This window comes from Populus trichocarpa, chromosome 16, assembly GCF_000002775.5.
Source record: "Populus trichocarpa isolate Nisqually-1 chromosome 16, P.trichocarpa_v4.1, whole genome shotgun sequence".
NCBI lineage: Eukaryota > Viridiplantae > Streptophyta > Magnoliopsida > Malpighiales > Salicaceae > Populus > Populus trichocarpa.
Genome location: NC_037300.2, coordinates 11575399 through 11592274, shown reverse-complemented (window position 1 = coordinate 11592274; position 16876 = coordinate 11575399). Strand labels below are relative to the sequence as shown.

The following is a 16876-nucleotide window of genomic DNA, read 5'->3' as shown; positions in this document are numbered from 1 at the left end:
CCATTAGTTAATTAAACACGCATCAGTGAGAAAATCAACCTGGGTCATGAACTTATATAAAGTTCTCTTTAGCTACTGGATCAGTATAATAATAGGGTTTTTTCTTTAACATTAATTATTAGCTAGTGCATGATCCCCCTGTTGAGTACAAAAATAACATTAAGAGTATATTCAGTGGCATTTACAATGATCCTCAGATTTTGATGCAAGTTTGATATAAAAATTGATAGGTAACAGCACTTTTATAATGGGTATGTTTGACGATTATTTTTTAAGATTATTTTATTTAAAAATATATTAAAATAATATTTTTTTAAAAAAAATTATTTTTGACATTAATATATTAAAATAATTCAAAAATACTAGAAAAAATTAATTCAAAAAAATTAAACTTTTTAAAAACCAACAAGAATATTTTGGTTTAAAGGTGCTTGACATTTTATTGTATATAGACTCTTTTCTTAAAGGTCACATCAACTTAAAATGTTCAAAGATCATTGTCCAGAAGCAAGAGATTACGTAAAGATGTGAAATAAAATGTATGATGAGAGAGCAGCTTTCCCTTTTTTTATCTTAAAAATGAAAGAGACGACTTGTTACGAAGCCCCCACTACGAAATCTATATTCTATCTAAATTCTTATAAAATGGTATCTTTACATTGGATTACTAAACCTATCAATCACCTCCACAAGAAAAAAGTGAGACTGTTTTGAGATATGCATGGGTTAAAAGGCAGTTTTTATTAGTAATTTGTTGGGCATGAAATCAAATAAAAAGTAAAATTAATTGGTTTAAAGGTGTGCAAATATTGTTTTTAAGATGTTATTTGTTCGACGCAGAGACAATACCTCTAAAATAAAACCAAGTTATCTAAACCTCTAAAAACATAAAATAAAAGAAATAAAATACAACTATATATTTAATTTTATCACAACACAATATCTTTTCAGAATATAACTAAACCCTCTAAACCTCTAAAAAAAAAATATAAAAGATAAATAAATATGTTTTTTTTTTATCATTTCTCTATATGTTATAACATGTTTATATAAACTTGAAACGTTTTAATAAAACTACATGATTGTTAATAAAACAATTATATTTTTAATTAAACTAAATAACTATTATTTTGTTTTATCCCAACAATTATAAATATCAAAATTAATTAAGAAAGTTAAAATAAATTAACTTAATTAAAAATTAATCTCATTGAAAAATTAAATTCTATGTCATAAATAGTTAAGTGATATTCTGATTTTATAAATATTTATATAATAGAATCAGCAATCTTAAAAAAAAAAAACCCCTTATTTATTATAATTTTCACTTAATTTATTTCACAGTAAAAACTCATATTTATAATCAAATATTTCTTTCCAAATTTCTTCTTTATTCGACATTTCTCCATGAGAAATCCATTTGAACAACATTTTTGGTAAAAAAGGGAGAGAAAAGGAATGATATTGTACGTTCATGTCCAAGCTGTGAAAGAAGCATTATTTTAATCACGAGAAAGTACTGTAAACGCCAACTATTGAAAACATAATAGCTGTCTGAAATCGAAATGGATGATCACGTTGTACACTCCTTGACCCTGCCTGTCCAAATAACCATATATTTGTCGAATAAAACGACAAACAATTTTGTGTTGACATTTATTACTCCTGTATCCACGTGGCCACACAAAATCCAACTGGATGCACAGTGGACAATCAAGTAGTTCATGCATATCTTAAGGGTTATTTTGGGATTACCATAGTGAGTGCCGTTTACTCTACTTTTTGCTTAGATATTTATTAAAATAATATTTTTTATTTTTTAAAATAATTTTTAATACCAACACATTAAAACGATTTAAAAATATAAAAATTAAAAAAAAAACATTTAAAATTTAAAAAAACACAATTTACATTGTATTTTTAAACTTGTCCAACAATATGATGACATAGTTGCATATATTATAGATTTTGCATTATTAGTATAAAAAAAAAACAGAGTAGAGGATCATGTTTACTTTATATTAGAGTAGGGTTGTATACACAAAAAGAAAGTGAAACATTCTGATTATAATTAGATTTTGGGCACAACTACAAACACAAAAGTGAAATCTTGTTTTTTAAGATTTCTATTCTGAATATGGTTTGTAGTTTTGTTCTAAATGTGAATGAATAATGATGGTGATGTAATGTTTTCGGACAACACAAGTTTTTTTTATTTTATTTGATGGTGATATGTATTTTTTGTATAGTTTATGTTTTAATATAGATTTTTTAGATATATTTTTTACATTAACATGATGTATTTGAGACATTCAATAAATTCTACTAGGAACATTGATTAACGTGGATATTCCGAGTCAGCTTGCGTGCACTTCGACTAATCCCACGGGTCCTGAAGTTAACGACCATGTAAGCCTCCAGTGGTCACCATATTAGTAACCACATGGCTCGAACCTGAGACCACATGGGGAGTAAATCTCTTAATTCCAAACTCTTATCACTAGACCACCTACTAGATGGTTAAATTAATATATTTTTAAGTGCTCTTGAATGCTTTTAATGTGTTAAAGTAAAAATTAAAGAAAAACATGAGAAATCATTATTTTTATCTATTTTCAATTTAAAATTACTTTTAAATTACTAAACACACGTGAATATTACATTAAAAAAAAAAACTAATGGCAAGTCTCAAACTTTAAATGTTAGTTCAAAGGAGTCTTGTCCTTTGTCACACCGAACTAATCCTTTTCAAGAACTCACTACCTTTGGTTAATTCTCCCTTTAATCTCGTAAAGAGATTGTCTCCTAACCTAAGAAGATTCGATTCTTATTCTTTTCAGACAATCTTAACAGTTAAGCTATTAATTTGACCACATAAACAAATTGGGAATAAAACATTTTCTTCTTCGCTCTCTTAAAAATAGAAATATATAAAAAAGGGGCTTGTGTATATCCTTCTTTGGGCAGGGAAGAAGTGAAAAATCTACAATAATAGCAAAGAAAGAGGGGCAAAAACCATAGCCATCACAGATAAGCATCTGTTCTCAATTAGCTGAAAGCATATGCCTTTACATATTCTTCCATTGATACCTCAATGACGACGGAGTGTCCCTCCTGTGATAGGGAATATTCATTGATAATGTGCTATTGTTATTTCCCTCATAGTCATACCCCTTCAATATTCCTTTCAAGAATGAAAATTATTCCTTCTCTAATTCACTGTATTAATCAATCTACAAAATCCAACTCGCTACTCCACCAGCTAAATTACTCCCTCATCGTCACACTTTCTACTTCTCTCTCTATAAATCATACTCTCTCTCCTCATTTTTTATGTACCACCACTTATTCTTCTTCTCCTTCTGCGTCATCCTCCTCTTCTTCCTTGTACCCACTTCTTGTTTCTCTTGAAGTTTCAACGTTTCTTCTTTTGAATCGAAACCCACTAGTCTTTCTTGCAAAGAAAGTATTTTTACTGAGTTTAGGAGGCTAAAAAAAGGTGAAAGACATAAAGGGTGTTTCTTGTTAGAGCTAAAAGCGACAACAATATGACTCGTGGTGAGGTTGGAGAAGATGAAGAGAATCCTCCTTTCCTTGATTATGAGACCATTTCGAGGCCAAGACGTATTGCCCTTTTTGTGGAGCCTTCTCCATTTGCGTGAGTCTTGACTACTTTGTTGATTTCAATTTCTTGAAAAATCATGGGCTTAGTGCTAGTTTCTTGCATTGTTTGATTAATTTTTGATGTTCGAATCTGACGTTGACTTTGAGTTTCTTTGATTGCTTCGTGTTTGATGAAACGACTGTGACAATTTCACGTTATGATTTTCATTTTGTTTTCCTGTTTACATCTGCTTCTTTTTTTTTTGGTTTCAAGTCATTCTGTTTGATTACTAAAAATAGTTAGCTCTAGTTGCCATTGCGATTTTTATGATTATGTCATAGGTTCTGCTAACTGCCAATGTTGTGAAGTTTGAATCTAGTTAGGTGATTGTTCCATTGTTCCATTACCTCGGTTGATAAACATATGCATCTGTGTTTTATGGCTTCTCTTTAACGGCCTTTTGTTTTCTTGTGAATATAATTACTTCACATGTCGTAATTGGTTGGCTTTGTGATATCTCTACTTTTAAATGTAGATTTTGAAGAATTTATTTTTGTAACTTCCCGTGGCCTGTGGTTTATTTAGCTCAATGCATATCGTGGAGTTCATATAGTATTCTGCTCTATAGAAACTCACTAGCTATAATTGCATACTTGGACTTTAACGGGTCACCTAGTAGTCGTCTACCTTTTATATTTTATTCTGTTATTTAGTGTCTAAGAAACTCATCGTTTCTGGGAAGTGCTTGCTTGACTGGCGTTTTTCACCATATGGAGCATTTTGTCACTGATTGCAATCGTCACTACTTCTTTTCTGGTTAAATGTTACTCGATCACACATTCCAGATTTTCATTACCGAAGACTTTTACGGTATAAGATATAAATTGTTAACCCCTTTGTTTTAGAACTTGTTTTGCCAACTCTAAGTTGGGAGGGTAGAAGCTAAATATTGGAGGTGGTAAATATAACTACTTGTAACAAATTGACGAAGTAGGGCCTTTCCATGACTAGTGCAACGGGTTTTGGCGGAATTTTTTTTAGTTAGGCTTGTGGCTTACGAACTCCTGCAAACAAGTCCTCTATTGGAATAGGGACCCTTCAACGCTTAGGTTGATAAAAGTAGGAGAAAAATAATATACAGCGAAGAACGAGAATGCAAAAGGGTATGTGTTATGATTGTTGTGTTAGGTATTGTATCATGACTTGTTGTTACCTTGCGATCTAAGGTATTTATGTACCTCAATCACATGAATTTATCTTGTGGAGAGTGTAGTTGTAGATATATCGTGTTAGGATAATTATGAAAAATAATTACCTTTATTACCACATAGGTAACCTGTAAAACAAGTTGTTCATGTAGGCGTCATACTGATCATTAACAGAACAGTTAGGCGTGTATTGACAAGAAAGGTATGTCCTGCCCTAATAACACTGCCATGAAGAATTAGGTATGCGTGGCGTAACACTAGTAGGCGATTGTGCAGCCCCGCACTAACAATGAGTGTGTCAGGGAATTAGACGTGCATTGCATAACACTGGTAGTTGTTATTGTGCAACACCATTCTGACAATGCTAGAGCATAAAAATACTCCCTTCCTGCCTTGCATGCTGTCCGGTCAAGTAAACTTAGGGACTGAAGTGGAGAGTTGTAGAAGAATTAGGGATTAAATTGGAGAAAAGAGAGAAAAATTAGCTGGCACCTGTATTATACATGCCAACATGTGAACAAGTCCTGCTACGTGAGCTTGTTTTGGCTCTGGTTCTGATGATGTTTTTTGGTGTCGTTGAATTTGTCTTGGTGAGATCTTCTTTTTGGTTTGATGCGTGTTGTCATCAAAGCCACAGCAGCGCTTCAGTGACTTTTCTCCTTTCTCCTTTTTCTCTCTCCTCTCTCAGTAATTGAGCTTGCCTTCCGTAGCTATTCAGTAAGTTTTGCTTAGCTGTCCTGGAGAGATTTTCTTTTGTTGTTCAGGCTTGATTTGTCATCAAGGCTTCTTGTGAGTCGAACAGCTAGACTGATGTTCAGTCTTTTCAATTTTTTTTTAACGTAGAGCCTTTGGCCCAACCAATTTGTTTGGATAGGTGGTTGTTTGGTCTTGTTTGTTGGGCCTTTGGCTGAACAGCTTGACTAAATATGTCTTTTTTTTCTTTTCTTTTCTTTTCTTTCTATGAGCCAATGTGCTTTGAGCCTTTTTTTTTTTCCATTGGTGTGATGTGTGTAGTCATCACAGCCATGGTGGCACTCCGGTGACTTGTCCTTCCTTTCTCCTATTTTCTCTCTTCTGTATCAGTAAGTGAGCCTGCGTTCCCTAGTTGTTCAGTCTTCTTTGCTTAGTTGTCCTGGAGGAGAGGATGTCATCATAGAAATGTTTCATATATTGACGTGGTTTATCACTATATTTAGTTTTTTTTTCATTAATGGGGATTCTGTTTTGTTTTTGGTATCTTCAATTTATGCTTGTTAGTTGAGACTGAATAATGGGCACTTTTTGAATACCAACTATTTCCTTTTGTTTTACAGGTATGTGTCAGGGTATAAAAACCGGTTCCAGAATTTCATCAAATTTTTACGCGAAATGGGGGATGAGGTGATTTATAATACTTTGATTTGAGTGCTACATGACTATGGTTTTATTTTGTTTTTTATTGTCTATGCATACTGATGTGACTTAATAACTTGAGCAACATGAATAGAGACTGGATCGCTTGTTCACTGATTTTATATCAGAAAACCTAATTCCCAAATATTCATTTTTACTTAGGTTGGGAATGGTACTTTAAATTTTTGAAACCCCTGAACACAATGATTCAAAAGAAATTAGAGTTGAACCGGCAAAGCTTTTGATATAGCTTGTCATTATCTTTCTACTTGTAATTTCCGGCCTAATCAGCTTGGCATGTTTAAGCTACAAAGACATCGATTTTGAAACTTTTTTTATTTTTTATTTGGTAAAAATTCTATCACTTCACAATATCAACAAGTTACCTTAGTAATGTGCAGGTGATGGTTGTGACAACACATGAAGGAGTGCCCCAGGAATTTTATGGAGCCAAACTGATTGGATCACGGAGGTTGCTACAACAACCTTTATCTAGTGTGCATTTTGCCTGTGGCTTGTACATTATCATATCCTAATATATTGACGAGTTGAAGGGGGCTTATTGTTTTAGCCCATCAGAATTGTGGTTATGCAATATTGATCATTAAACAATTTTAGTGTCGATTAGTGTTGCAGCCAGTGTTGTTAAGAGATGTTGAGGCGCTTAAGGCAAGGCGAGGCCCCAACGCCTTTATTAGCCTCGGGTGTTGGATTTCAATGAAGCGCTGTCTAGGCAAGCGCCTTGTGCAAGGCGTTAAGGCTAGCGCTTGCTTGAAGTTCTTCCTTTTTTGTTGGATTTTTTCTTTTTTTTTAATTGATTTATGTTTTGACCTATTTGTCTAATTTTTTTTTTAATTTAACACAAGGAACAACTTAGGAATATTTTTGTAAAAATCAAAGATTAGGGTAAAAAAATTAAAAAAAATGATTGAAGTGGGAGACAAATAGACAATGAAGGACAATTAGAAGAGAAACACCAGCCACACTTTCTTTTTTCAGTAGTGGGAGTAAGAGAACAACACATCTATACAAGTGTAGTATGGTTTGAGAGATGAGGATTTAGATTATATCATGAAATGGAGGATTCAAGTGAAGGAGAGGAAAGCATGGACGAAGATGTTTTTGAAGATTAATGAATAATGATGATATTTAATTTTGCTTTTAATTTATTTGGTTACTCACTACTTTAACTTATCTTCTTTTGTTTTAAAGGTGAAAAATATAACTTTATATGACTATGTTATGGTATTTTATATTTTCTTTTGATTTTCTATTGATCCAATATATATATAGCATATTGCCCTGGGTCATTTGGGTAGGCGCCTAGGCATGCGTCTAGTGCCTTGGGCATTTTACAGGCTTGGTGTCTTTTAGTGCCTTTCACCTTTGACAACACTGATTGCAACCATCCTTACGGTTATTTTATGGTTACATGTATGATTGTCAAGTTATGGTAGTCATTATTTCCCATCATTTTTTTCTTCTAAATTCTTTGTTATATTTTCTGTTTGCCTATCTTGGTTTGCTTTAATTATTTTCTTGGTTGAGCTGCATAATCTAGAAACTTGGGCATTATTCCAACTTGATCAATAGCATTGACATTTTAACTCTCCCCTTATGGTTCTTAAACTTTTCCCTCTTTACAGCTTCCCCTTCCCCTGGTATCAGAAGGTGCCCCTTTCTCTAGCACTTAGTCCAAGAATAATTTCAGAGGTTGCACGGTTTAAGCCTGACATAATACATGCATCGTCACCTGGGATAATGGTGAGGTTTGCCTTTGAAGCAAACAAATCTTTATTATTTATTGGATAAGCATGGCTGACAGTCACAATCTTGTATCGCAGGTTTTTGGTGCCCTTGCCATTGCAAAACTGTTGAGTGTCCCCATCGTGATGTCCTATCACACTCATGTCCCTGTGTGAGTTTGCCTTTCTGGCTTTGTGCTACACATGTTTATGCTGCTGCTTCAAATTCTTATGCCAGATTTCCCTTGATGTGTCAAGTGGTTATTTACCGAGTTTAATTCCTTATTTTCATTTGCAGATACATCCCAAGGTACACGTTTAGCTGGCTGGTGAAACCCATGTGGATGATCATAAGTATGTATTATGCATTTTGTACTCATAGTTCTGGAAATTCTGCAGGCTGCTGATTACTTTATCAATAATGACATGTATTCCCTTTCCATCAGAATTTCTTCACAGAGCAGCCGATCTCACACTAGTGCCATCAGCTGCTATTGGGAGGGATCTTGAAGCAGCTAGGGTGACAGCAGGTGTACATAAACATCCAATTCCTGATTACTTAGCTTTTAACTTTTCCCAGTGTCAATTTTTGTGCATAATGCGCTTTATTCCTGAAATCTCTTCAATGAAATTTTGCTCCTGTGTCCATACAGCTGTGTTTTAAATTGATTGTTATACCTTGTTTACAGCTAACAAGATTCGTGTTTGGAATAAGGGTGTTGATTCTGAGAGCTTCCACCCCCGTTTCCGCTCTCATGAAATGCGAATGAGATTAAGGTAAGGCCATCCTCTCATCCTTGACAACCAGTTCATTAGACAAGGAATCTCAAATGTATCAGAGCATCATATATTTTTGGTCTAAACAGCAATGGTGAACCTGAAAAACCATTGATAGTCCATGTTGGACGACTTGGAGTCGAGAAGAGTTTGGATTTTCTCAAAAGGTATCATATGATCCTTTCTCACTTTTTTTTTTATTTTCTTTTTGATGAATGAAAATTTGTTTTCCTAAATCACTAGATGCAAAACTTAATACATTTTTCAAATTTAGACCCACCATTTCTTAAAAAATTCAAATATCAAAGCACTGGTAGAGCCGACTCAGTATGCTTTGATCTCATTGACTCTGGTTAATTGTCAACTAAAGTGTCTGAAAGCTTTTGCTATCAGATGCTCTCAAGGACATTTTCCTATAAACAAGAATTTTCTTTCTTTTTCCCCCTTTAATCCTACCTATTACATCTTCCTTAAAGTTAAAGGGCATCCAATAAGGATTTTGTGGCCAGACTGTGGTACATTTTATTGTTATTAGCAGTATTTTGAGATGGAATTCCTTCACTAAGCTATCATAATTCTTTCTGTCTTTTTTTCCTTGTAGTTTATTTCTTTCCTTAAGTACTCCCCTCTCCCCGTTTTGCACAGAGAGTCATATTTCTTCTCTCTATTCTTCCTAATACATGACTACTATTTTTTGCATCTTTGCAATTTGATGAATTTGGTTTAACAGGGTTATGGATAGGCTTCCAGGAGCAAGAATTGCCATTATTGGAGATGGGCCATACAGGTACTGCATTTTAAAACTTAGATTAGTTCAAGGGAAGTAAATACTTTGTGATGATTTGTGACCCATAACAGCTTCAAATATTTGATTTTTATGAACTGAATTGCCACTGAAGTTATTTCTCAAATTGATCTTTTAAGCCATATCTAAACATTCCCATTACAATTAGACAATGAAATTCGTATTTACTCCTGTAAAAAGATTATTTTGACAATTCCAAGCATCTTATTTTAGGAAACATGGTTTCTTTCTTTTCAGGGAGGAGTTGGAAAAGATGTTTACTGGCATGCCTGCTGTATTTACTGGGATGTTGGGAGGAGAAGAGCTCTCTCAGGCATACGCTAGTGGGGATGTTTTCGTTATGCCTTCAGAGTCCGAAACACTTGGTCTTGTTGTTTTGGAGGCCATGTCTTCAGGAATTCCTGTAGTGGGTGCTCGTGCTGGGGGAATCCCAGATATAATTCCTCCAGAACTGGATGGCAAAACTGGGTTTCTCTTTAATCCAGGAGATCTTAATGACTGCTTGAGCAAGTTAGAGCCTTTGTTGGATAACCAAGAACTAAGAGAAACCATTGGTAAGGCAGCACGTCAAGATACGGAGAAGTATGATTGGAAGGCAGCGACAAAGAAAATACGCAATGAACAATACAGTGCAGCCATTTGGTTCTGGCGCGAGAATAGAGCCCAGCTATTTAGACCAATTCAGTGGCTAGTAAAACGTCTTTTTCCAATCCCAGAAGTTTAAATGCAGGTTATGAACATTCTTCTGAAGAGGCTTTCTTTCCGAAGGTAAACGAAAGAAAGAGATTTGTTGTGGTAATAGACTCCCAGTGCTTCAAGAAAACCCTCAAAAGTTGTGGTAGATTGATTGTGTAATATATTCATGATTCATTTGTATAATATGGACTATGCAGTTATGGCCATTTGTGCAATTAAATGATTTGGTTAGTTTTTAGTCTAATGAAATCTCTCTATGGAATTCAAAACATTGTGATAAGAACTCAAGGCAGATGCCATGGTAGCCATAACTTTGTTATTAATAGTCACTGGAATCTGATAAAAAAACAGAGGATATCATCTCATACGGTTTGGCCATAACTTTGTCAAAGAAGATCTTTTGAATGAGAGAGATGAGAGAAAGGGTGAGCTGAGGACGGGGGCAATTCAAGTTACAATCAAATAAAGTGGGCGTGTGTTGTGGACATTTACAAGATTTCTTTGGGGAAAGGTTACTGTCTCAGGTAAGTTAAAGAAAATTTTAAGAGGCTAATGGGATCTTAATTTCTCATTGGCAAGACATTGTAGGCGCCATCAAATGATGTGTTCTTTAAGGCAAAGGAAGTTGACATTTTTTAGGATGTTTCTTCTTATCAAGACATTGTAGATTTTTTAAAAAAAATTAGCAAAGTAAATTAAAAATAATAGTAGAATAACACAATTTAAAAAAGTTTTGGTGAAATATTAAAGTTTATACATGACGATTCACAATTATGACTTATAAAAATTTCACGATTCTAAATCATAACAACTTACAATTTAAATGTCACGATTATAAATTGCAACAAGATATGAAATTTAACTTGGTTTCATTTTTCTCCTCTTTATAGCTTTTCCCCCCCTCCCCTTTTCTCTCTCTTAAAACTCGTGTCCACACTGTTTTTCTCAATAAAAAATCAATCGAAACCATCGCCTTTAGCCTTAAAACACACCAAACAATCACTCTTCCTATCTTTAAGCCTCCACTCATCAATTTTAGCGTCAAATTCGCTTCCATAGTACTGCCACCACTCCCTAAGGTGCGACTACCAAACTACCACCACTCTCCAGTTGAAAACACAAGGTAAACAACCTATATTTCTATTAATTTAGTGTATTTCTTAGTTAATTTGTGTTTGCTTGAAATTAGGGTTAGTTTAAAAATTAGGTTTATTTGAAATTAAGGTTTGATTGAATTGCGTTGAAATAGATATTAATTTATGAAATTATGATTGATTTCATGCAATTGAGCATAAAAATAACATGAATTAGGTTGAATTATGATCAATTATGTTTTGTGTTGATTGTTTTGGCTAAGTTGCTGAAATTGAGGTTGTGATTGAATTGTATTAAATTAGGTATGATTTTATGCAATTAGGGTTGATTTCATTCAATTGAAAATTAAAATAACATGAATTAGGTTGAATCGTGATCCATATCCATTAAGTTTAAAATAACATATGATGCTCTGTACTAATATTGGCAGATGGATAAACATTCAGTAGTAAAAGTGATTTAGTTAATGTAGTTAAGCGATGATATATTGAACATTCACTATAATATCGAGTTCAATGGTCAACCTTCACATTTGCTTAATCACAATGTGTGCAAGCACTAGAATGTTAATAATATTTATGTATAGAGTACTATAAAAGATTGGATTCATTTGAGATAGTAAAGTTAAAAAGGCCTCACACTTGTACCGCCATATTTGTCTTAAAAATCACCATTAATATCATGCAAAATTTTGTTGCTAATGTTGTTTCAATATTTGTGATAAATAACCTTTTTATGATGGTGAAACAAACTAAAATTGCATTACAAGTATAAAATTTACTACGACAAGGCATGAGTTGCAAAACAGAAGGTGCTTGAGCGTCTTTTTGGTTCACATGAGGAGTCGTTTGAAATGTTTTCAAGATTGTTGTTGCCAACAAAAGAATCAAATCCTAGAATGATTGTTAAGTGGGGTCTCAAAGGAGATTTTGATGATAGCACATTGGTTTTTGAAAAAGATTTTCTGGTTATTTGGACCTTTAATTGAAGGTCTTAAGTGTTATAGGTTACTTACAGTATTGATGGTACACATCTGTATAAGTGATATAATGGAAAATTATTGATTGTAGTTGTTTTTTATGTAGATAATAGGATATTCCCTTTGGATTTTATAGTGGTTGAAAAAAAAATAATTACAACTAGAGATGGTTCATAATTTGTTTGCAGCGATACATTACCATTGAATGAACTAACATCTATATAATATCAAATACACATGCATAGATTAATAATGGAATGGCACAAATATTGCAAGAACCTTTAGGATATCATCACTATCATGCTCAACATTTCATCAGCAACTTCAATCACAAATTTAAAGATTTGATGAAGACGAGTTATAAACCTTTAAGATGTAAGTTTGATGTGTGGTTCTTGAGAATATGCAAGCTAGACCTAACATATCAAGAATGGTTCGAGCGTGAAGCAAAAGAAAAATAAGAACTTTTTTATGAAGTGGTTACAGGTATGGCAATATGAAACCAATCTATTAGAAGCCTTTAATCATGTCCTGAAAAGTACTCATGTAATGCCTGTTTTTGCTCTAGTTCAATTGATAATCAATAAGTGTAATAGTTATTAGGCTAGGAGGTAAGGTCAAGTAACTGATTTCATTTAAAATGAAATAATATGGCCTCTAATGGTATAAGTCAAATTAACAGTTAGTAGGGATAGATCGAGAGACACACTTCAATGTTGTTCGATGTTAAATGTTAAGTTTTTTAGGTTAACACACCTATAAAACCGAGTGTAGTCAAATAAGTTAGGAAAACAATTAGATTGAGGGATAAAACTTGCATATATGGTAAATGTCAAATATTCCATTGACTATGTTCAAATAGTCTTACATGTTGCACTAAGAATCATCTAGACTACACCCAATTTATTGATGGTTATTAGGTTGTTTGAAGATATAGATCGACATATGGCATTGCATTATATCCATTACATGATGAACTAAAATGAAGTGATTACATTAGAACTCGAGTAAAAGTATGTCTATCCAGATGAAAACTCAAGTATTGTCGACGAGTATAATATTTTAATTATCTAATATTACATTATGTCTTATAGGTACACTTACTTAGGATATCGTGCATGCAAGGTGATGGGTCGTCTTCTCATAGAGGCATTTATAAGCCGAGGTTGACTTGTCCGGTTCATCTGATTTAGACCTTTCATTTGGATAGGTAAGGTCACAATGCATGTCTATTGAGCTCATTGATACTTTTATCCCACGGTTGTAGGATAGGCAAAGATAAGATGTTTTAGTTGTCATTGTAAGTCTATTTTACTTAGGGGTGAGCAAAAAAACCAGAAAACCAATTAAACCGAGAAAACCGGAAAAAAAATAACCGAAAAAACCGAACCGAAAAAAAAAATCGATTAAACCGATTAAATTTTTGAAAAAACCAGCCGGTTCGGTTCGGTTTCGGTTTTATAAACAAAAAACTGAAAAAACTGAAAAACCGAACCGAACCGAAACCGACAAAAAACCGGAAAAAAAAACGAGCCAAAACCGAGCCAAAACCGGAAAAAACCGAGCCAAACCGGTTTGAACCAGTTTTTGCCCTAAAAAAACCGAACCGAAACCGATCGGTTTGACCCGGTTTCGGTTCGGTTTCGATTTTTTTTTTCAAAAAAAAAAATTTCAGTTTGGTTACTTTTTTTGATAAAAACCGAACCGAACCGAAAATGATCACCCCTAATTTTACTTGTATAAATTGCAAATTATATGATTAATAACTTTAATTAACACTTTTATTTTTTATATAGTGATTAGTTTAACTTAAATGTAATTATGTTTTAAATTGTTGAATATGATATGTTATATTGATGATGAAATTACATGACTGGGTTAAATCATTCATGTTTCTAGGTGGGGTTCTTATACATTAGTTATCTAGAACACATAAAGCTTGATCACATTTTGTTACATTCATTATTGAGATATGATGACATGAGACACATATGTTCCACCTCAAGAATGAGGAGATGACACCCACATTATAGAATGTAGTAGTTATGCTTGGTATGCTCATTAATGGACGAGAAATCATATTAGAAGGGTACATGATCATATTGAGTTGTGTGAGCATGTATTTAGAGTGGCACCCCTCTTAATGAATTTAGGGGGGATAAAATACGCCTTAAATGACTTAGAATAACATTCACCACAACATTAAAGGATGCTGATGATGAGATCTTGTACAAGTATGCATTAAATTATGATTTTTTTATATGTCAATTATTTGTAAATCTTTGTTTAATAATGTGAAGCTATTATAGGTATGTTAGAGCATATATATTGCATATGTTTGCCAGTATTATGTTCACATATTTGTCCAAGAGATATGTGTCACTTATTTATCCAATGTTTCTTGAGGATTTTGATTTGATTCTCATATATAGCTAGGGTTCTGCTATATTTGCATGCCTGTAAAAATATCTATGCGTTGCATGCATGAATGAGGCAAAATAGATTGGGGGATGCATGCTATTTTTATTGGTATGAATGAAATAAATTTTCATTTTCATTTAAAATATTTATAATAAATTCAAAAAAATCACTCAATGGTTTTTTTGACATAACTATAGTCCTTGAGAGCATCTTTAGATGGGTCATTCCCAGATTCTGAATAAGCCAATTATGATAGTCACAGACTATGAAGGTTACGCTTAAGCTTCTATTATAATACAAGTAATGTTATGTTCAAAATTATATGCAACTATATTGTGTTTGTGTAAATGTGACTAAAACAATTGTTAATAAGCTTATGATTTGTAATGTTAGGTGGTATATGATTAGGGTTATTATAATTAGGGTGTTTGATAATAATTCCACAAATATGTTGTTATTTTATCAAAGCGAGATAGATAGACAACAACCTTTCCAGGTATATGTTGAACAACTTTTTTGGTAATTCAGTTTAACTTTTACCTATTACTGACATTTTATTGTTTTGACATTTGTGTTGTAGGTAATGTGGGCTCCATATGAAGATGATAAATTAGTAGTTTCTCCAGCAGTTTGTATTAGCAAGATAGACACCTGGACAAAAGCAGTCGCACTGGTTTTTTAAGATGGCTGAGTTACGTTGCCCTAATCAGGTGATACGATGTTCGACTACAGATAACACATTCTAGTTGACATTAATACAAGTTATGTGCTACACACCATAAGTTGTCGGGGTAAAACCGATGATTATGACTCTAGTTAATTCACCATGCAAGCTTTATATTACATTGGGCACATAAAAACCTGAACAGGTTCCTCCATTGAAAGACTTGCAATACAAGTAACATGTGCATTAGATTTAAAATATCGTAAGTAATCTTAACTTTTTAGAATTAATATATATTGAAAGATGTGTTTTATTTATGGAAATTTAATGTATGCATTTTATGAACATTACGTTGACTTGTTGTTATGGGAGAATCAAGAGTCTGCCTATATGCTTCGTAATCTTGATGAAGAAAATAAAGCATGCATTTAGGTATCTTATTGGTTCACTGTTTATCGCACTGCACTTACGAACTTTGGAGAGACATTAACTCTTGATGATGTTGTAGCCAATGACGAGGCCACTAAACACAAGAGGCAATTATATTATTGATGAGCTTATCCCATTAGTAGACGATATATACATAGATAAATAGACTTGTTTATATGCTATGAGTTTGATGTTGTGTTATTTTATTAAATATGAGCTTGTAATTCATTTTAATATGTTTTAGTTTATTTGTAATATTGTATTTTTTTTTTGGAAATTTTTTGCTTTCGTTAAGTTGAAATTCATATAGTTTTCGGATATAATTTAAAATACTATAATTTAAAATAAAAAAATCTTACAGGTCGTCATGTGAACAAAGATAATAGGATTGTTTGTTGAGTTTAGTTTTAATTTAAATATTGTTCAATTCTTGCATGTACATGTGTCATGAACCAAAATGATTGTTTTACTGGGTATTATACTTCATAATTTATTTTGATTTGTTTTACATGAAGTTATCCCGATCTTATGATCTGGGTCACGTGTTTTACAGGTTAGCCATGTTGACTCGGATAAAGCTGGTTGAGTTGGGTATTTTTTTCCCTTTTTAGTTGATTTTTTTTCTTCAATTTCATCTTTCAATATTGAGTTGATTGAGAATTAAGCTTTATAATGTTTTTCAGTCAGCATTCTACGAGGTTATCTTGGTCTTATAACCCCGATCATGAGCTTGTTCGATTGGCTTAAGTGGTTTTTTAATTGAATTTTTTTTTTAATTTCATCATTCAATATTGAGTTAATTGTGAATTGATCATCATAATTTATTTCGACTTGCTTTTTATGGGGTTATCCTGGTCTCATGACTTAGGATGACAAGTTATCCCGGGTTGACTCGACTCATTTTTTAGTGAAATTTTATTTTTAATTTCAACATTCAATATTGGATTAATTAAGAATTGAGTTTAAGTATCGAAATGACAATATATTAGATCGACTCAGATCAACTCGAGTTAAGCTACCAAATCTTCTACCCAGATCTTGAGACCCTGACAACCCTACAC

The 16876-nt window shown here is 32.9% G+C and overlaps 1 protein-coding gene across 4 annotated transcripts; it reads left to right on the top strand.

Moving 5' to 3' along the window:
- Positions 1 to 2985: 2985 nt before the first annotated feature.
- Positions 2986 to 10476, top strand: LOC7487460 (sulfoquinovosyl transferase SQD2). Of its 4 annotated transcripts, none has more exons than XM_052448064.1 (12): positions 2986 to 3400; positions 3468 to 3658; positions 6126 to 6192; positions 6596 to 6676; positions 7851 to 7968; positions 8049 to 8122; positions 8248 to 8303; positions 8396 to 8479; positions 8639 to 8726; positions 8816 to 8893; positions 9457 to 9513; positions 9769 to 10476. In XM_052448064.1, exons 2-12 carry the CDS (start codon positions 3574 to 3576, stop codon positions 10253 to 10255), a joined length of 1275 nt encoding a protein of 424 aa, XP_052304024.1. In that variant the 5' UTR covers positions 2986 to 3400; positions 3468 to 3573; the 3' UTR covers positions 10256 to 10476. The 4 variants fall into 4 exon arrangements, with proteins under 4 accessions (XP_052304024.1, XP_024443897.2, XP_052304023.1 ...); XM_052448063.1 differs by having other exon boundaries at positions 2988 to 3400; positions 6606 to 6676; XM_002323524.4 differs by having other exon boundaries at positions 2988 to 3658; positions 6606 to 6676.
- Positions 10477 to 16876: the final 6400 nt, after the last annotated feature.

Excerpts from the sequence above, each read along its gene's own strand:
- LOC7487460 (XM_052448063.1), top strand. The coding sequence starts at position 3,549 with ATGACTCGTGGTGAGGTTGGAGAAGATGAAGAGAATCCTCCTTTCCTT. Across the intron at positions 6,193-6,605 it reads TACGCGAAATGGGGGATGAG|GTGATGGTTGTGACAACACA; the intron begins GTGATTTATAAT and ends AGTAATGTGCAG. Across the intron at positions 8,480-8,638 it reads AGCAGCTAGGGTGACAGCAG|CTAACAAGATTCGTGTTTGG; the intron begins GTGTACATAAAC and ends CCTTGTTTACAG.